Source organism: Aedes aegypti, chromosome 3, assembly GCF_002204515.2.
Source record: "Aedes aegypti strain LVP_AGWG chromosome 3, AaegL5.0 Primary Assembly, whole genome shotgun sequence".
In the NCBI taxonomy this organism is placed as follows: Eukaryota; Metazoa; Arthropoda; class Insecta; order Diptera; family Culicidae; genus Aedes; species Aedes aegypti.
In genome coordinates this window covers 6410016-6431583 of record NC_035109.1, presented here as the reverse complement: position 1 = coordinate 6431583, position 21568 = coordinate 6410016, and the positions used below count along the sequence as shown (strand labels likewise).

The 21568-nt window shown below is 37.3% G+C and overlaps 1 protein-coding gene across 1 annotated transcript; it reads right to left on the bottom strand.

Moving 5' to 3' along the window:
• Window positions 1-1353: 1353 nt before the first annotated feature.
• LOC5570316 lies at window positions 1354-14136 on the bottom strand. The gene is made up of 4 exons (XM_021852625.1): window positions 13981-14136; window positions 5179-5341; window positions 2368-2468; window positions 1354-1495 (listed from the first exon to the last, which is right to left on the bottom strand). The coding sequence occupies exons 1-4, from the start codon at window positions 14056-14058 to the stop codon at window positions 1379-1381; spliced, it is 459 nt and encodes a 152-aa protein (XP_021708317.1). The 5' UTR covers window positions 14059-14136; the 3' UTR covers window positions 1354-1378.
• Window positions 14137-21568: the final 7432 nt, after the last annotated feature.

The following is a 21568-nucleotide window of genomic DNA, read 5'->3' as shown; positions in this document are numbered from 1 at the left end:
GACATGTAATTGGTTGTGACCAAATTCCATGGATTCTCTCCGTCCATTGAAAATCCTAGTGATTCGGATGTTTCCACTTCCGGTGAGTTGGGACACAATTGTCCTTGATTCGAGTGATCTCACAAGCTTGTTATCGCATGTCGAACTCAAATTGAGGAACTGAATTCAGTCAACTCTGTAAACCTTGTATGGGTACCTGGCCATTCTTCCATCGTTGGAAATTAATTGGCTGATGAGCTAGCTCGCGATGGAGCATCGCATGACTCCATTGGCCCTGAGCCGCCTATTCCAACTTCGAAGTGCTGGGTGAAGCTTCAGATTAATTCTTGGGCGGCAACTCAGCACAAGCAATATTGGAATAGTTTGGAGTCGTGTCGTCAAACAAAATTGTACATTACTGAGCCATCTCCAAGGATGGCGAAGTATTTAACAAATCTGTCAAAGCAGAATTGCAGTCTCTTGGTCAGAGCGTTGACAGGCCACTGCCGACTCAACTATCACATGACAAATATTCAGCGTGTTGACTCATTTTTGTGTGATAGTTGTGACTCCGATTATGGAACTTCGTATCACCTGATATGCAACTGTCCAGTTTTTGCGCAAATGCGATTCCAATTACTTGGTAAACACTTATTAAGTGAAACTGAATTCAGAAGCCTGAATCTTCAGGACATTCTGTTATACTTAACCCGCTGTGGTAATGAGCTATAGGCTCTCTTTACGCTCTTGCGTTTTGCAGTGCCCTTTTTAGGGCGCTGCTCGAACCCATTGTGGTATGGAGCTACATGCTCTCAATTCGCTTATGCGATCTTCCCTCTTCAAGGGACCCCACTCCTATTTCCTCCCATCGTTCCCTTCCCTTTCCTCTCCCATCGGGTAGATGATGAAATAGGCTCAAATATGGCGATGGCACAAATCTCCCAAATGGCGGGGAACGTGCCTCTGGAGCCGGCCTTCTGATACCTGATACCTGATGGTTCAAAATACATTAATACAGCTTTCAATTATGATGGTTTTCCATTATGCTTGCGAGATTCAAATTAATGTTCCATATTCAAGATCTTTTTTCAAAGCGTGCATATTTTAAGCATCTGTTTTCTATGCAGACATTTTTCTCCATAATAGCTTCCATTTCGACGGTGTCCGATATTAAGTGATGTCCGATACTGGGGGAGGTCGCCTTATATTATTGGTTTTTATATTATAAATCTTATTTCGAACAAAAATATAAGATTATCAAGAGCATAAACTATTATTACTTACTGATTAACTTCCACCCGCATTACTCACACTCTATTGGTAATATAGTTTAGAATGTCATCTTTACAGAAATTAATAATCAATTTATGCACATATATTTCAATAATTTGTTTTTTTCTTAGATATTGATTTTTGGTATAAAGTTTACAGCAAGAATACTTTGCAGTTTGGTTTTAATTTGTTCTGTGGATTCGTTGACTTTCTTCATTGAACTCGTTGTATTTTGTAGAACCACCTGGAAATTAAAAATTGAACTTATAATAATGAATTTCGTACCAAATAAGGCTCTCAGACAAATGTGCACATTATGCAAAACTTTGTTGAATTCGCTCTCTCATGAAGAATCACTTCGGATATTCGGTTTGCTGGGTATTAGGTATATCACAGACAAACTGACGTAGCACTTAGAACACATATCAATCAAAATCATAGTTACGAGGACATGTCCGCACAATGCTAAAATCGGTGTGTTTGACCGACGGGCCAACAGATGGCGGTAGTGTGTAAACGTGAAACACGAACAAAAACGCTGCGAGCGCTGCGGTAGGCCACCTACCATATTTTTTGAATCGATTGTTAAAAAGGTGGTCGATGGAGAATGATGAGAGTGTGACGTCTGTTTGTCTGTATACTAAATATCAAAATTGAGTAATCTATACGAGTAAGGTTTTTTTAATTAAAGAAATGTTAGCTTTTGTCTGAGAATCTTAACTGGATGAGAGATTCTTTATTCAAACTAATAATATTACATTGTATGAATAGTTTCTACAATTCTCAGCATTATTTTTGCAAATTTATCTGTGGCATCTGTTATATTAACACATGTTAATATCGTATAATTATATGGGGTTGTCCATTTACCAGACTTTTTCTCCCAACCTCTCTCGTGGTCTGTCGTTCATACACAAAATTTAAAAATAGTTTATACCTTTGTCTTTGGATAGACCTACCCCCTCTCCCATAAATGAACTCGTGGTTAATGGACGACCCTACTCAATGTTCTATGCAATTTATTGATTGTCAATTATAGGACATCTTTTTCTATTCCGTGCTAATCTTCGCCAAGTGTGATATATGTGCGCAATGTTTGACGCGCCTGTTACTTACCTGAGATTTCATCAACAAATTGTCGGTTTCAGCCAGTTGCTTCGAAACGGAAACAGCCGTCGTGTGGATGAACTCGTTCAAAAGAGAAACGCAACGCTCATCTGCAATTACAATTTCATGTTTTCAGTCTTCTGCTATGTACTGCCTTTGCTGATAGTAGGGTAATCGACCTGCTTTGGACCGCCTTTGGTATGCAGTTGTGTGTTAACTTAAACTGAAGATTTTGAAATTCCATCTAACCGTTATCAACGGTGAGACATAATTTTAGAGAACGGTTTGCAAGCCGTCAGAATCCCAAATTCTGACTATAAATAGGTGCAAATTAATAGCCAACTTCTCGGAGTCAATCTAAATATGTTCTGCGCCAATATAATCTTTTTCAGTTCTCTTATTGTTCTGGAAGTCAGTACATCATCCTCATCCGCTGCCTTAACTGATATAACTATGTCTCCTGCGATCTTGTCCTGCCTCAACGTCATTCAAGTGTTCATCGTAGTGCTGCTTTCACGTTTCAACCATCTTACGTTCATGCGTCAAAATAGGAGATAACCTTATCCCAATACATTAAGGAGGATTAACGACGTCATTAACAGGTTCAAAAACAAACAAGCTGATGGTAGCCATGGTACCGGAGCTGAACCCATAAATATGGACCCGGAGAGGCTGGACATTTGTCAGGACCGGCTGATAGGTGTAATCTGGGATACAGAACAGCTACCGGAGGAGTGAAAGGAAGGGGTAATAAACCACATCTTCAAGAAAAGCGACAAATTGGATTGTGCGTACTTCCGAGCGATCACCATTCGAAATTTCGTATATATACGTATATATACTATACATAGGATGTCCCAGAGTGTATAGGCACGACTTCGATAACGAGAATCACAATATTTTTCAAACAAATAAATATTTTTTTTATATTTTTGTATTTTTTCTCGGGGTGTTTTAAATACTGCCTGTAAAAATTTTGTTTGAATAAATAATTTTTTACACTGTAATTTTTTATTTTGGAAAATCAATTCTAATCTAGCCAGCACATACTCTACTTTTGTGTTTTATTGGAACTTAACTAGTAAAGAATGATTTTTTTCAAAATCCTTCGAAGTGATGAGTTCAAGTACATTGTATCTAAAATATTCCACAAGATTTTTTGTTTAAAATTTCCTTTGGCTTTACTAGAAAACATTTGACAAAATGATATAATTCTGAAAAATCGCAGGTTTTTCTCTCCTCATACGATAACTTCACGAAATCATAGCTTTTCAGGTATTTTCAATATGAATAAAATTACTTGAGTTCAAATTTACTAATGTCAAGTATCTATACCTTAGGACGTAACAACTTTAGGACAGGCAACACATATTTTACACTTTTACATGTTTTATTGGATATACATGGATTTGGTTTTAATCCTTTAAAAATCGACAACAGCTGAAATCGGATTTTTTTTTGTTTCTATTCACATTTAATATACTAAAGTTTATAATTTCAAATATAATTAGTGATAGTCTTACCATTTATCGTATCGGCAATGATAAATATATTTTATTCAGTTTTTTTCAGATGTTTATTGACCTGGCCCAAATTTCGTACAACAAAGTTGCTCTGAAAAAACGCGATTTGTGCACAACTGATAAGAAGAGCTTCCAGAAATGTAACACCATAAACAAACAGGTAGAAAAAAAAATCGTTGAAAATGGAAAATCTACTCTTGATAAGTAAAATAACAAAATGCGTGAAAATTAGATTTCTATCTCATTAGTTTCCAAAAGGCAGTATGGTAAAGTCCTGCCCATACATTCTGGGACACCTTATAAATGATTAATTCGGCTTCGACAATTCGGCAAATCCTGCAAAAATGTCGTGAACACCAGGCCCTAATGCAATATTCTTCACTCGGCTTGGGGTCTCTACTTTAAATATCCGATAGAACTGTTCTTATCGAAGTACGGTACAAACTAAGTTATAGCAATGCTTAGATTAATTTTATTAGAATAGCAAGAACAGCTTTTATTAAACGTCTTTATCAACCACAGTATCGCTGAATAATATGCTGGGATTCACAGTATATTGAGCATGGATTTTACATAATCTAGGGAGGGATTTGAACCAAATATATCACAAAATATCGTGAAAAGCTCTCATAAAATCATGAACATAATTTTTACGCAATACTTGGGCAAATTTTTCTTTGAATGTTTAGCACGATTCCACAGAATTCTAGCCAAGATTATTATCTAATCTGGGTTATAATGCTCACAAAATTCTGGTTTCGCATAATCATAGATGGATTTTCAACAGAATTCTTATGGGAGTTCTTATGAAGTGTTGGACGGCATTCTTACAGTTTCCAGTATATGAGAATTTTATGAGCGATTTTGTCGGAATTCTAAGGACAGCATCTCTCGACAGGACTATCACGAAATAGAATTCTGACAAAGTCATTTCCGACAGAAATCTCAGAACATTCAGGGCTAAATTTTAATAAGAATTCTGGACTATATTACTAGATTTTGGGAAGGATTCCTACAGAATTTTGAGCAAGATGGTCTGTAGCAATCTCTTTTTAAATTTCTTCATAAAACATAAATCATAATCCGCATCAGCTACCATCGAAAAAGGTGTTGCGGTCCAAGAAACGATCAATTACCCTACTGCTGCAAAAAGAAAGAAACACCACCCCATGGGCAGCGCGCGTTTGCCGAAAAATTTCTCCGCGAGCGATGGATGAGATAATAATGTATGGAATGTGATTCATATGATGCGGTCAAAGCGTGTGGCTAACGTGGTAACCACTAATTGAGCACTTACTGATTATTCGACGCAGTCGCCAGCGTTCAAGATACTCATCGGAAACAGCCGACACATCGAAAGCTTCTTCGCCGTATGTAATCGACAGCTGACGTTGTGGAGAGTTGTCCGTGTCGATACTAATAAGGGGTGGGGCGTCTGGGCCGCTGCCGATTTTAAAAACCTGAAATTGATTTTAATTAGATTAATTAGAATCATTCTCTTTTAAATTAATCGGCATGCTATGAGATTGTTCAAATTTATGCTTGATTTTTACTAGGTGTGAAAGGCTACGTGAAAATTCGATACGTGCATTGATATATGTCTTCTTCTTATTTATGGTCGCAAGCGGGACATAGTCTGCCACCTGGCTGAGTGTTCGACAGTTATTAATTGAGAGCTTTTCTTTGCCAAGAGTATGTAAATAAATCAAAAACAAAATGTATTTCATAAAAGGGTTTTGAGAACTGTTCATTGGAACAAGGCTTTTTCTTGGTGTTGGTGATTTTTTTTTTATTTATTCTAATTTTCAGTTTAGAAATTTTTTAAATAAGAGTGATGTTTTTTTTTCATTTCGCGGTAATTTTTTCCATTCCATTCCATTCATTTCATTGGTTTCATGCCGCTGATGTTGATTGAGTTTGAAAGAATTCTTTGACGAATACCTGAAATAAAATTTAATGCGAAATAATATGAGAACACCATAAACAGCGATCCTAGAATTCCCCAGAGGAATCTTTGGATACACATTTGGAGGAACTTTAGATATTCGGAAACGTCCTCCAAAATTCTGCAAGGAAGTGCTCAATAGATTCTACGGAGCACTCTGTTAAAGCTATGTCTAGCAAACTGCAGGAAAATCTCTTACCAAATTCCAAAATAAACTTAATTTTAAAGATACCTACTCACGTAGAAAAAAATTGAATGAAAGAAATAATTATTGATATCAATTTTCAAAATAAAACTCCAGAGAAAAATTCCTACGGTCAAGGATTCCTTATTGAAGTGATACTTTGAAATAACTAAACATTTCTCTTTTTATTGACATTATAAACTGTCCATACTCGCATAACAGTCTCATATTATATGTGATTTCCTTCTATAAATGGGACTGTTATGCGAGTATGGTAGTAAAGGACAGTCTATAAACAATCTTGTGAGACTGTACATTGCTCAAACTATTATGAATCACCTAGTTACGATTATTAGTTACTTTATGACACATGTAATTCAAATACGAATTATTCGTAATAGTGTTCAACCTATAATAGTGTAACCACTGTATTGCCAAAAAATTGGGTAATTCACTCAATTCGACTGATACTTACATTAAATTTTCGGGAACTCCTGTGATTATTAATAAAAAAATCCCGAAATTTGGGATTTTCTAGACCCGGGAAATTCCAGGCAAGACCCACTGATTTCCGTGTACGACAAAAATCGCGTTGATAAAGTAATCCGTGCCTTACGGGATTTGAGCTAATTAAATCCTTCTGGTAAATGTGAGCTACCATGCGTCCGCATATTTTTCATTAAGCGTAAGCGCTGGAGGGTACATATATCATTCTACAAGCTACAAATCTCTATCGACGCCGTTTCCATCTTCTTCTTCTTGGCATTACGCCCTAACTGGGACAGAGCCTGCTTAGTGTTCAATGAGCACTTCCACAGTTATTAACTGAGAGCTTGTCACCACTCCGCAGAGGGCGCATGAGACCTGGAGACAAAATTTGGTAGCATAGAAGGGTAGCAATGAGCATTGGTCCCCCGACCCGCATACTCAAACCGTAGCAGAAATCTAGTTCGTTAAAAGCGGAACCAAAAACGCTGACTGACTCGAGCCATCCCAAACCAAGATGAGAATTACAGTCTAACAAGAAAAATGGGGTGATCAAATTCAGTGTACTTACATTTATTGCTGCTACTTATCCTATGTTCTTAACCTAATGTTGTGTTGGGTGTGGTGATCGTGTGCCGGTGTATCCCACGGCGACAGCGAAGCGACGATCCTGTCCGGACAGATGAGGAGGGAAACCACCGGCGCCATGCCGGCAACCCCGCTGCTCTGCACGCCATTAGCGCAAACACACCACGACACACTACCATTGATTTTGCTGGATCCAAGAAAAGCCTAATATAGGCATACAGAAGAGCCATTAGATTTGCGAAGAACACATTTTTTTTTTTGGGATCACGTTAGAAAAATAGTTTTTGCAACATCTTACCGATTTTAAGGATTGTTGCGCTTACTCGCGGCAAGCCATCGAGCGCATCCACTTAGCCATCGCAAAATATAAGCTCTATAAGAATAATTGCAACACATCAATTAATAGCCTATTCATCCACAATAGTGTTTTCACTTACGTCGGTCAGACTCTATAACCGAACTATAGCACTGCACTATTTAGTCTACTACCGTATTACTAACGCACTGGTCTGTTTGACGAGAAACCGACAACTGATGGCTATCTAGACTATCGTGTTGGGTTTATTGGTTTCAACCAGTGAATCAATTGTCATCCAACACGCAACAACAAAGACATTGTCATCTCCTATTCTTGTTGCAACAATTGCATTCCGCAACATCAGTTTATCACCAGTTGAACAGAATATGACAATGATCGATCACCACGGGCACAGCGTTTTTCTGGGCTTTGCATTGCAATTTTCGAGAACTTTCTCCATGTTGGTAAGCATTGACACAGTATCGAACAGCATTAGTATAACAGATTTGGTTTTGTGTTTAAAATATCTGATTAATCGCGAATTGAAAAGGTTGCAACCATGTTGAGCTCTGTGGTTGTCATGACAATTTTGCCTTTGATTGTATCCTTAGCCGCAACAGTTGAAACAAACGGTTGTGAGCGAGCTTGCTTTGTTGTTTGTTTTTTATCTGTTTTAATGACAATTAGATTCACTGGAACGGAGATGAACCAGCCAAGGGCTAAAAATCTCCCTAATAAAGATAAATAATAATAATAATAATTCACTGGTTTCAACCCTACGTGCTTAGCAGTGGGCAATCGTGTGGAGCTCATCTTCGATCGGCCGTGAAGATACTCAAGAGAATGATATTGATCCCTTATCAGAGAATGAGTGCAATGATACTAGAGTTCCTAATACCGGAGCCTAGTCTTTATGGCAACCTGCCTCTGCAGAATCGGGTGGTATGGTAAGCTGTGTTCAGGTGATGATGTGATGGTCGATTTGGTTGTAATATTAAAGCAATCCCGACTAAAGGTACATAACAAAATTATATCAACACATGTTATTATGTTAGAAGGTTTTTTCGAACAAAGGTTGTTATAAACTTGATGCAGGATGTTGTTAAAATAACTAAAATTATAACAAAAAGTGTATGAATAGTAACATAAACATAACAAAATGTGTTTTAATTATATCAAAAAATATCAAACCTTGTTATAATGTTTGATACAAAGTATCAAAACTATAATACTGTTCGATATACGATAATATTGTATATTATTGAAATGCATAAGTATCTATTTAATTTTGTTACAAAGTTGTTAAAATTGAACAAAAAAATATCTTAAAAGAAAATAAAACACAATATGTTATATTTTTGTTTTAATATGTTCTGTGTATAACGGAGCCTAACAAAATGATATCATAATATGATATGCATATCATATTCAGATAACATTTTATTATATTTTTGTTACAAGCCTCTAGTCGGGTTGGCATGGCTATGGGCACTCAAAGGGACCCAGTGTGCGCGAGCAATGATAACTCACCACAGCAATCAAGAAAAAGGAACAGGTTACAAGCTTTCATTGCCAAAGTTGACATTTTTGCATTCGTATACCGTGTATTATACTTTATGCCCAGAGAAGTTAAGGAAATTTCCATTAGGAAAAGATCCTGGACCGACCGGGAATCGAACCCAGACACCTTCAGCATGCCTTTGCTTTGTAGCCGCGGATTCTAACCACTCGGCTAGGGAAAGCCCTTCTACTACGGTTTCCATGTACGCGGTACCAATTAAGTACCGTCCTACATGGGTTTCGTGACCATTTTTTCAAATCAAGATTTATTCCATTCCATTTGGATCCTCCAACAACAGTGCAGAATTTGGGCGCGATCGGTTTCGTCTTGAGTGCGTGTATCCTGATGGATGTTTGTATGGCATTTTATATGAGAAAACCTGCTTTTATAGGGGAACTGTGTATAAAATGAACAGGTTTTTTTTTAAGGTAATGTTATAAATCCATGCAAAACATAGCACCACCATTAATTCTTAGACTAAGGAACTATTTCGACTACGCAATCTAGAACTACCAAAACCTGGAAAAGTGAAAAAAAAAACAAAGTACGTCCAATGTACTATAATTTTGTATGTACTTAAGTTTTTTACCCCCAGTATATGTTCATTAGCCTGGGACACGGTTATATGAAAAAAAAATAGATTCTCGCTCCTGTCCACTTTTTGGATTGCATTTAGGTCTCATAACAACTGTGCAAAATTTCAGCTCAATCGGAGAAACTATATTTTAGCGCTAGACCCTCAAAGTTTGTATGGGATTTACTATGGGAAAACTTACTTTTGCAAAGAAAAATCGCCAGAGGTCGCCTATTGACCTCTGGCGAATTATTTATAGGTACAAATATGTTTCGTCTCACGAAAGGACTTCGAAATAAAGTCGTCATTACACACAATCATGAACTCAACGGTCTCTGGACTAGTCAGCGGAACTATCTTCTAAAAATGGGTTTCCAACACTTTTTATAAATCATTTAAAGGGTGCTCGCAGTAGAAGCCCACGTATTTTAAGTTGTCAGTTCCTTGGAGAAATCTGATTACAGCTTAGTTGAAAGCCACGTGTATAACTTCTTAGAAATCGGTTAGTATCACAGCCATAAGCACTTTTTTGGTAAACCGTTGTCTGTCAACCTAAAATACGAAATCGATTAGAATAAATTGTAAGATTTCAAATGAGATCGATTTTCGTTTCCAAAAACTCCAGAATGCATCAGATTTGACTTCTCTATGTCAACATAACTATTTTTTTCCTCTCCGCCAAGCTTGCTTTGTTCTAGCTATAAGAATTAAAGCGTACGCAAGAAATGTCAGAAGGGGGTGATTCAAAATTTATGGCATGCTAGTGTAAAAAGCTGGATTGGGTACATTACTGCACATTCATATTTTTTATATTTTTTTGTAGAGTGTATCTGATTTTGTAATGCCTATAGACCTCTGCAAGTAAATTCGCGTCGAAAAAAACTACATGTCATAGCCTTCAATTTTGATATCGGAAATTCATTTTTTTACTCAAACATGTTCACTAGACTTTAACAATCATTTTCATGTCGAAAAAAACATATGTCATCGCTTTGAATTTTAAGTTACAGGCAGACGGGTCCAAAAATTAGGGGTTTTCAATATATGTTAGGTAAAAAAAAATTTGGGTGTAATCAAAAATTTCAATTTCTGCTCAAAAAAGTTTGTACTAACGGTAAAACTTGTCATTGTCCTCTTCTACCCCAGATGTGCCAATTTCTGAAAATATAACATATTACAGAGTGATGACCAAATTTTGATTTTGAAATTTATTCCCGCTTTCCCCGGTATAATTATTATTTTTTTTTAATTTTAGATGTAATTATAATTGAGGGGCACAAATGTCCTTTGCGTTTTGATCGGTTTTTATTTGAATATACCGATATCTGTTTTCAAGCTCTCCAACGGAATTTTAGGTGATTTTTCCATCCAAAAAAGGATAACACATTCATATAGATGATTTCCTTGTTTTTTAGCTTCCATGCAATTTGTATTAAAGTAAAAAAGCTAAAAAATAAACATTAAAGTCTGTTTTTCCAAAGCTAGGTTTTTGTCACTTGCATCCCTTTGCATCAAACATTACTCCAACTTTTATCATTAGTATTTTTTCGTGGAATGATAAGGGTCTTCATGTTTGCAAAATGTCAGAGATATTTTGCTCCGCAAGCAAAATCCATTAAGTGCGATTATCTGAAAATATCTATGACGGTATATAGATATTTTCAGATAATAGTAATCGCAGTGACAATGAAAATCATCAAATGTTTCATATTTAGCAAATTTTCGGCATTCGCGTCCTTGAAGAACAAATAAATCCAAGCCTACTTGAATTTTGACATTGCGTTTCAATAGGGTCCTAAAATTTTTAATAAAATCTTGTTTTTATTTAACAACCCGAAAGAGCATGTCACTTCAACTACTTTAGCATTTTTTCCCGCTCGAATAACGGCTATATCATATGTAAACTTTAATTTAATAATTGGGTCTATAAATGAACCTTGACACTTGAGATCATGTTTGACGTTCGCTTAGTCGACAAAAACACCACAGGGGTTTAGTTTCAACACTGGGGTTGTTCCTATCTGACATTTCGGAAGGGACACGGAAAACAAAATACACCCAAAATTTGAGTTTAAGCCAAGGGGTGTGACAAAATCTAAAAAAAAATGTTTTTTCGACTTAAACCAACGGAAAACATTAAAAAATTGAGTAAACATGTGTTTTTGGCTTAAACTTAAGCGTTTGGCACTAAAATCGGGACAGGGCTTTAGGACCCTATTGCGTGCATATTATCTGCGCGTTACCGCCGCCGCTGAATGTGGATTTTGAATGAGCGCCGAAATACCTATAACTTATTCAACAACAACAACGATTTGAAAGTTCCTCATAACAATTAAATTTTCTGAGATATCTACTCACAATCTAACTTAAGGTTCCACGGGGAAATCGAGTAGGTAAGTGAAAATAACTTGTATATTTTACTGAGTATGTAAATTATCGTTTTAAACTCATGCGGAAACCATTGAGGTCATTCAGAACATTACAATAGGTAAGAGTAGAGTGCCTGTAAACATTTTAAATCCACTCTGGGTAAGAGATTCCTGAGGGCTTTCAACCATTGTTACATAATTGAGTGGAAAATTGTTAGCATGACAACTATTATTCCGTACCAAATGTATGGCGAGAAATCTTATTTTATTTTATTTTTTTAGTGAAATTTTGTCGCACAAAATAATTTTCTGTACCATTTCTAAGTTGTCTTCTCTGATAATTTAAACTTGAATTAAAAAAAGGTGTCGAATCAATAGATGCTGCAGATTGAAAAAAAAACTCAAGGAATCGGTTCCTAGAAATGATTTCTCTCGAGAATTTATCCGACTTTCTCAAAAACAAATTTCAAGCGGTAGAAATTCTACAAAATAGATATGATATTGATGCAAGAACTAATATTAATGATGGGTTAATTATAATGTTATCGATTGAATTAAGTTAACTCCGAATTATTTTTGATATTTCAAGTTTTGTCCTGCTTTTTCCTGCCTGGTATGATAACTGTCATCATTGAAGATGTTCTCAAAAAGCACAATTTGCAATATCAATGAGGTTTTTCCCAGTGTTGGGCGTATTATTACCTAATATTTACACTGATAGGCAAAATAAAGTGCCAACCTTACCAGTTTTCGAATTTCGCTCATTGATTTGGTTCAAATCAAAGTTAACACACTTAAGTCTTTTTTGATATTCTTTTAAAGTTGCACTTACGAAATTTTGATAAAAAAAAAGTGTTTTACTCAAAGAAAAGGAAAATTAATTTGTATTGAAAAACAAATAGTGACAAAAAAGTGCCCACTTCCACTTCCCCTAGTTAATGTGTCCTCCTTTGGCCTTAAGGACTTGCTGAAGGCGCTTCGGCATGCTTTTCACCAGGTTTTGTAGGTGCTGTGAAACTAGTTCTTTTCAGGCACGCTCCAAGGTTTCAGAATAATTATTTTTGTTGGTAACACCAGTTTTTTCAACCATGGTATCGAGAATCGCCCACAAATTCTCGATGGGGTTGAAGCCTGGGCTTTGTGGAGGCCATTCCAGCGGTTTAATCCGACAAGACCGGAAGAAAGACTTGGTCTTCTTGGCAGTATGCTTCGGGTCGTTGTCCTGCTGACATATGAATTTCAATTCAAGGCCCGTCTGGATTAGCGAAACCTCCCGATTTTCCCGCAAAATGTTGATGTAGGAATCTGCCGTCATTATCCCGTCGATTTTCACGAGGCTTCCTACTCCACCCCATGAAAAACACCCCCAAACCATCACATTTCCTCCTCCTTGCTTCACCGTTCCTTGGATGTGGCGCTCTTGATGTTCCTCAGCCGATCGAGCCCGCCGCTTTCGGTTAAATAGCTCGCGCTTCAATGAATCAAACGATGTTTTCTTGCATGATCTTCAATAAATCTCCAAAAATAATTTAAATGGATTTCGATTTTTTTAGATTCTTTGAAATATACTTTTGACAATCTTAGGCTGTTTTCTGACATCCTGGGTAATTTTCTATCGAGATCTTGATCAGAAACAAAGATCATCGGTAAATTGCTGGCAAGATTGGTGCACATAAATGAATGTTTAGAGACCCTCGGTAAATTCTTAAAGGATTCTGATGGTATATTCCTGACGAGATTTATGATGTATTTTAAAGCGACAATCTTGCAAATAGGATTCCTACTTCCTGGTTTGTGACAGACTTCGAACAATAGCATTGAGAAAATACTTGTCACACTACTACACACTAGTGTCTTAAAAAATCTAGTTATATTTAAGACTTCAATTCAACGTCAGGATTTGAAGAACCTCGACTATACTTTTTCCATAACCCACTTGGTCCACAGCTGAGACGTCCACAGTACCTTATTCTTCTTTTTTTTTATCAATAGGTATTGGTACCAAGCGTATTGGTTTGGATAATTTATTGAATTATTATAATATGTATTTACATGGAACTATTAACTAGATTTACCAACTAGCAAAGTACCTACCTTTCCACAAATTTCTTCACCATCGTCATCCGTTTCGGAAGCTTCACCAGGCACTATATTTACGAGTTTAGAATTCATATTCAAGCGGGTTCCAACATACACTCGATAGAAAAAAAAAAAGATTGTTTTTGTTTTCGTTTCGATGTGCACTAATACTCCACTGCACTGTGACGTCACGCATCAATTTTGACAGGTACTGGTCCTGTTGTTTACAGTTTGGACTTAGTACTTTTTTCGAATCATTCTTAATTTCGTGAAAGTTTGCTGCGAGGAGAGGTCAAATCCACTGCAGATACCCACGGATCGTATTATTCTATCTTCCTACCGTGGAAAATCGTCACCATCAGCATGCTGGTGATAGAAATGCGAAGATGAAAAAATGATGGAAAAAACGACTAAGTCCGAAACGTAAACAACAGGACCAGCAGCTGTCAAATAAGTGAGGTTAGGCTCGTCATATGCAGCGCTCTATGGCACTACAATGCAAGCCAGCGAGCAGAGCGAGCACAGCCAGCAAGGTACAGTATTGGACAATACGTTTGCAATTTTTTCGATTTTCCATACAAAACGGCTCATTTTGAACGTTTGGATCGGATTTTTTTTTCATAGAGTTTAATTAAATGTTTCCAACTTTCCAGACAAACCCAAGCTTTAACCTTAAAACAACGCAAGTTATCATGATGCTAAAGCTGCAATTTATACATATAAAAGGTGTATATAAACTCGGGTAGATGTGAATTACTAAGTAATGACAAATTATATTCGTAATAACTGAACTTGTCATAATCTTGTTTGAAATAAAAGTTGAAATAATTGAATATAATAACTAAAATTGACTCCCGGGATAGTTTTTTTTTTACTTTCTCCAAGTTATTGGTTTGCCATTCAAAGAAATTAATTTGCAAATATCATGTTAGTCCATGCGCAAATTTGAGTTATTATTTTTATTTATATTAACTCTTATTTCTAATAAACAACAACAAATTTTGTTCTTCAGTAATTCACTTCTACCCGGGAAGCTAATATTTCTGTACAATTAATGTTGATTGAGGACCCACTTCCTTTCCCACTAGAACCATATTGAAGTTATAATTTAACTTAAACATTAACTCGACATTCGTAGGACCCTTTCCCACACTAAATCAATTTTAATTGTACTTATACTGTAATACTTGCTTTATATACACCGTTAATATTCATAATTTGCATCATGAGTACCATGTTCACTTGGAAAGTTCACTCAAATGAGAATATTTTGACAAACTTTTCATACTCGACATACCTAAAAATATCAAGAAATGAAATAAAAGAGAGAAACCATTAAGCTATCTTCATTGAGGTAGTTCTAGATTTTGATTTAAAAAAATACTTTTTGTATTATTGTTCAGATTTAAATTGTTTATAATTTACTTAACAGTCAATACTTTTGTACTCGACAAGAAAAAAAATGTTCAAATTCATGTTATGTTTGAACTGCTGCGAACATTTCACTCAAATAGGCCTATAAATGTCATATCGTTTAAGCCTTAAGACGACAGTTTCGCCTAATAAATGAAAAAAAAAAAATACAAATGTATTGCCCAGCACTGTAGTTACTGTTGTGTGCATGATTCGTTTCCAATTCAAGTAAGAATTTTGACAAAGAGGGAATGTACGCTTGTTTGGTTTTACTCAAAATGGAATATATATCTAGGATGTTTCTAGTATTTAATATGTAGATAATTTAATTCAATGTTTGTGAATTTTCTTACAAATTAAATTGAGAAAATTAAGATGAATGGAAATTATTTGTTTTAAAAATTCTTTGTACAATACGTGATTTAGGTGATTTACAATCGGGTGAATTTGATTGAAAAAGGGGGAAATTGATAATTGCATCACATGATTTTATTTCTTTCAAATAGAGTACTATAGGTATGTTCCGTTTTTATCAACACGATCGGCAGTTTTCAGTTGACAAAAACGGAATAATTTTCTTAGACAAAAAAAAGTACAAATATGAAAAGAAAATTGCAGTTTTGTCGGGATAACACACATTTTCTTCATATAAACTAGAGTTTGTATCCTTTGACAGATACGCGTATTTCGACCTCAACTGTAAGGCCGTCTTCAGTGTCTTACAGTTGAGGTCGAAATACCGTCAAACGGGGCTTCTTTTGACATTATTTCCACATTCTTTAATTTTCAGGATTTGTAACTCTTAGAATTATGGATAGATGTTAATAATTTTTGCCTATATTTAAGTTGTATATGTGCGTAACAAATGTGCAAAATATAAGGCAAATCCATCAAGAAATAACAAAAGTGCTTGAATAGCGAAATAAGTGTATCCTTCAAGACAAAAAAGGGGCTACTTTGGACATTTTCACAATTTGCTAATGAAATGATTTTTCCTTATAACTTTCAAACTGATGCAATAGATTGTCGTCCACTGTGATGTTATTGAACGTTTTTCATTGATAAACTTAATGTAGAAAATTGCAAAGCTAGAATCAATTACACATATATAACAAATTTCAACGCAAAATGCCATTCACTATTCTCAGTTTGCAGTATGAAACTAAAATTTTCAACTTCCTCTTAAATGGAACTATCAGTTACGAATGCTCGATTTTCAAGTTGACATAAACGAACGACGTAACTACTAGGTACTGCGATGATAAATGAGTTATGTACAAAAAATCTTTTTATTTTTATTCTTACTGTTATATGAACGATATGTTGAAGGATCACATTAATACCGGTAACTAATTTAATACCAGTAAGTAATTTCCATTAAAAACGCAATCTAAGAAGCAAAGTTTAGCAAGATCGTAAAGAAGTAAGTTTGCTTTTGTAATATGCCCTTAGCTTCTTAGCAGTTTAGAGCTGACTTAAGAGTAGTTTAATTCAGTGATGCCACATACACAGATTTATCTGTAATTACACAGATTTTTTCCTGTTCTTGCCTACAGATATCTGTGATCACAGATCACAAATTTTTGAGATAAAAAAGATTTTTAGAATATAAGGATATTTCACGAGTTTAGGACACGGTTTTGGAAGATTTAAATCAGAAATGCTATTACTAGTTTTCCTAAAAACATAAGTATTTCAAGTTTTTGAAAACAATTATACATCTAGACGAATAGGTTCAAATTAAAAATTGTTAACATGCCAAGAACAGCCGATATACGTTTGCAAAGGTTCTTTTTGATCTAAAAACATTGCAAATTTGAATTTTTTGCAACACAGATTTTTATCAAGATTTTTGAAGTTTGACTTAAGATAAAAAAGATTTTTTCAGCCAAAAACACAGATGAAAGTTGGAAAAAATGTGGCAACACTGGTTTAATTTAAGCATTTGAAGGATGCAACTGTTCTGTACTACAAATTCATGTAAAATATGACGAAAAACTTTTTTTAGAGATTATGTTGTGAATTTGGCATTGGTACGTATCAGGCTTGTTAACGTTAATCAACGATCAACGGCGTTACGTTAAATCGTTGACGTTAATTGGTAACGATTAACGAATCTTTCGTTAATCGTTTCATGCGGTTAGTCAACGATAACGATAACGCTGAGCGTTAATTTAACGTCAACGGCAGCGTTCTTTAATACGTTAATTTATTTTCAGTTATATTTGTTCAGCAAAACCAAAATTGATTTCTTTAAAAACCAAGACAAAATCTGACTGGGCGCGAGCAATAAAAACATAATAGTTCATGTAACAAGCAAAAAGTAAGTTTTATTATGGAATGATATTAATATTAGCGCACATCAGCGATTGTTTTTCTAAGCTCGCATCCGACAACTTGCCTCGATCAGCCTGAAAAACACCCCCGACAAGTGAAAACAATCTTTCAACACTGGCGCTTGAGGGAAGAGCTGTGTTGTAATACAGGAACAGCTGTTTCAATCTTCTGTATGGTCTTTCATTCTGATCCCCATAGCAATCTTCAATATTTTGTTCTGATGAAGCGAGGAAGCGTACAAGTTCTTCTTCGGCCGATTCTTCAGTGGACGAAATTGTGGAGTTTCTGGAACTGGTTGTGTGGTTCAATCCGAAAAACAACGATTCTTCATCCGGATCTTCAGATTCGGAGTGTGTCACATCTATAGTGTGCGAAAGTTCGCCGTTTTGAGGGAAATTTGAAACGGGTAAATTACGAACACATGGATGAGTTCCACTGTCTATTGCTTCCATTTGCTTCAAAATACGCTCTTTGATTTCATCTTTCTCTGAATGTTGATTCAATCCTTCCCAGTCTAATTTAAAACAGGGGATGAACGATGTGGCTACAATTAGGTCTTGATCGGTCATCATACATCCAAACCTTTGCTCGGAATTGATTGAACGAATCAATTCGTTCAGCAATGGAAGACAGTACTTGAGTGGTTTGCCATTATTTTCCTACGGGATTCCAGCTGACGGATCAGGCTATACACGGTGGGTAGCAAATATCCCAAGAACATATACTTTTCTTTTTGAAGTATATTCAAAGCATATGCAACTGGGTGAGTTACCCACAGGGATTCCCGTAAATATGTTAACTCGGTTGGAAGCAGTCTTGGAAGCCCTGCTCGCTTAATTACTGCCGCAAATGTGTCTGCATTAGCGTCGTATAGCTCGCATATCTGGAAAACAAAATGAAATTTTTCATATCTAACTGAACATGATAAAAACTCTAAAAATTGAGAATGATTCAATTTTATTAGTTCAATGATATTACCTGTTGTCTAGCATCATGTTCAGAATTCCATCTTGTTTTACAGGGTGTATCTAGGTAAACGCCAAACCCTGACTTGATAATTTCTGCAACAGCCGACGATTTATTCTGCGGACGCCACCAGGTTTTCAATTGCTTTGCTACATTTGTCTCCATTTTCGAAATGGTGCTGTTTTTCTCGCCTATCATTTTGGAACCATCGTGAGCAGTCACCAAATTCAAAATGAGACTTGCACATCTTTGATGAGGTGGAAGCGCTGCGTCATTTTCGAACACCTCCAGGTCTGACAGTAAATTGTCAACATCTAGAACTGACAAGTCTTCATGCAAGCTTCCATCTTCATCATATTCCGGTCCATCTTCATCGAATTCGTCTGACAAAATACGTTAAAAAGGAATGCAAAAATTGTAAGTTGACATCTGCAGTCAATTCAGAAAAGGTTCAAAAGTTCATAAAGGTGATACAAGCTTAGTTCAGTCACAGGCTATAATAGAGCAGAAATCTACAAGCAAAAAATTACCGTTTATTGGATTCTTCGCAAAGTCGAAGCTTCGAAAGCTTTCTTCAGATTGGCAGCGCTGTCTGTGGTACATCGTCTTACTTTCTCGGTTATGTTGAAGTCTCGTTGCACTTTATCGATGGCCTCCGCTAGAGCTTCGGCAGTGTGCCTTCCGAAAATCCTTACTTACTTTTACTTTTGCTGGCTCTACGTCCTTCAAGACATGACCTGCGTCACAATGTTACGCCAACTAACTCGGTCCATGGCTGCTAACCTCCAATTCCTTGATCGCCCCACACTTCCAAGATCCTGCTCCACTTGGTCAAACCACCTAGCTCGTTGCGCTCCCCTTCGTCTTGTACCGGCCGGATTTGAGTTGAACACCATTTTTGCGGGATTGTTGTCCGGCATTCTCACAACGTGTCCCGCCCATCGTACCCTTCCAGCTTTGGCGACTTTCGTGATACTGGGTTCACCGTAGAGTTGAGCAAGCTCGTGGTTCATTCTTCTCCTCCATACGCCGTTCTCACATACTCCGCCGAAGATCGTCCTAAGCACACGTCGTTCAAAAACTCCTAGCGCTTGCAGGTCCTCTTCGAGCATTGTCCACGTCTCATGCCCGTAGAGGACTACCGGTCTTATAAGCGTCTTGTACATGGTACACTTAGTACGGAAGTGAAGTTTACCAGACCGCAAGGTCTTGTGGAGTCCATAGTAAGCACGACTTCCGGCGATGATACGTCTTCGAATTTCTCTGCTGCAGTTGTTATCCGACGTTATCAATGATCCGAGGTAGACGAATTCGTCTACCACCTCGAACTCATCCCCGTCGATCGTCACGCGTCTGCCTATGCGAGCTTTATCGCGCTCGGTTCCTCCAGCCAGCAGATATTTCGTCTTCGACGTATTTACCTTCAATCCAACCCGATTTGCTTCACGTTTCAGCCTGGTATACTGTTCAGCAACCACCTGGAACGTTCTTCCGACAATGTCCACGTCGTCAGCGAAACAGATGAACTGGCTGGATTTATTGAAGATCGTGCCCCGCATGTTGAAGCCCGCCCGTTTCATAACACCTTCTAGCGCAATATTGAACAGGAGGCAGGAAAGACCATCACCTTGTCGAAGTCCTTTGCGTGTTTCAAACGGGTCCGATAATGCACCCGATATCTTCACACAGCACTGTACACTATCCATCGTTGCTTTGATCAGTCTAGTCAGTTTCCCGGGAAAACCATTCTCGTCCATAATCTTCCATAGCTCTTCGCGGTCGATGGTATCATAGGCCGCTTTGAAATCGATGAATAGGTGGTGCGTAGGTACTTGATATTCGCGACACTTTTGGAGGATCTGCCGCAACATAAAGATTAGGTCTGTCGTTGATCGCCCGTCCACAAATCCGGCTTGATAACTTCCCACAAATCTGCTTGCCAGTGGCGATAGACGGCGGAAGATGATCTGGGAAAGCACTTTATAGGCTGCATTAAGAATGGTGATCGCTCGATAGTTCTCACATTCTAACTTGTCACCCTTTTTGTATATTGGGTATATTATTCCCTCCTTCCACTCCTCCGGTAGCTGTTCTGTATCCCAGATCCTGGCTATCAATCGGTGCAGACAAGTGGCCAACCTGTCCGGGCCCATTTTAATAAGTTCCGCTCCAATACCATCCTTTCCAGCTGCTTTGTTGTTCTTGAGCTGTTTGATAGTGTTGGGAACCACTGGACCAACATAGCGATCAACCGATCGCTACCACCACTATCACTACTATGCTCACTGGTAGCAGCTAGACTGCTACCCGTAGATGCGCGAATAGTAAACAACAACAACTGTTCAGCCATTGTAATAGTCCGCGCGCTTCCCGCGATACATGTATGTACTTTTAGTCGTTTTAATAAAGTTTTAGCATGTTTGTTTTGTACGTTCGCGTCTAGTTTATGTGTAAATATGCACACGACCACCCCGCCGGCGCGTACGTAACAGTGGCGACGAGGAAAAAGGTGAATTTGAGAACATTTTCGCGCGAGTGAGTGAAAGTGTTTCGTTCACGGAAGAGGAGGAGAATTTCGGACGACGGGATGTTTTCGCCACCCGGGAGTGAACGGCCAGGATCAGTGCCACCGGCAAATGGACTGCAGCAGAATCCAGCAGCTCCAAATCACCACCCGGGAGTGAATTATCAACAGCAGCAGCCGCCGTCGATCCCGAATATAAATCCTCCACTTCTACAGCCCAGTGGTGTACAAGCTGCCTCCCACGTACCACAGGGACAGCAACAGCAGTCGCAGCAAAATTATTCGTCGGTCGATCCGATGATGCTGCACTTCTTCCAGCAGATGCAACAGCAAATAAATCTGCAATTTCAGCAGCAGCAAGCG

Excerpts from the sequence above, each read along its gene's own strand:
- LOC5570316 (XM_021852625.1), bottom strand. The coding sequence starts at position 14,058 with ATGAATTCTAAACTCGTAAATATAGTGCCTGGTGAAGCTTCCGAAACG. Across the intron at positions 5,342-13,980 it reads GTGAAGAAATTTGTGGAAAG|GTTTTTAAAATCGGCAGCGG; the intron begins GTAGGTACTTTG and ends AATCAATTTCAG. Across the intron at positions 1,496-2,367 it reads ATTTGTTGATGAAATCTCAG|GTGGTTCTACAAAATACAAC; the intron begins GTAAGTAACAGG and ends TTTAATTTCCAG.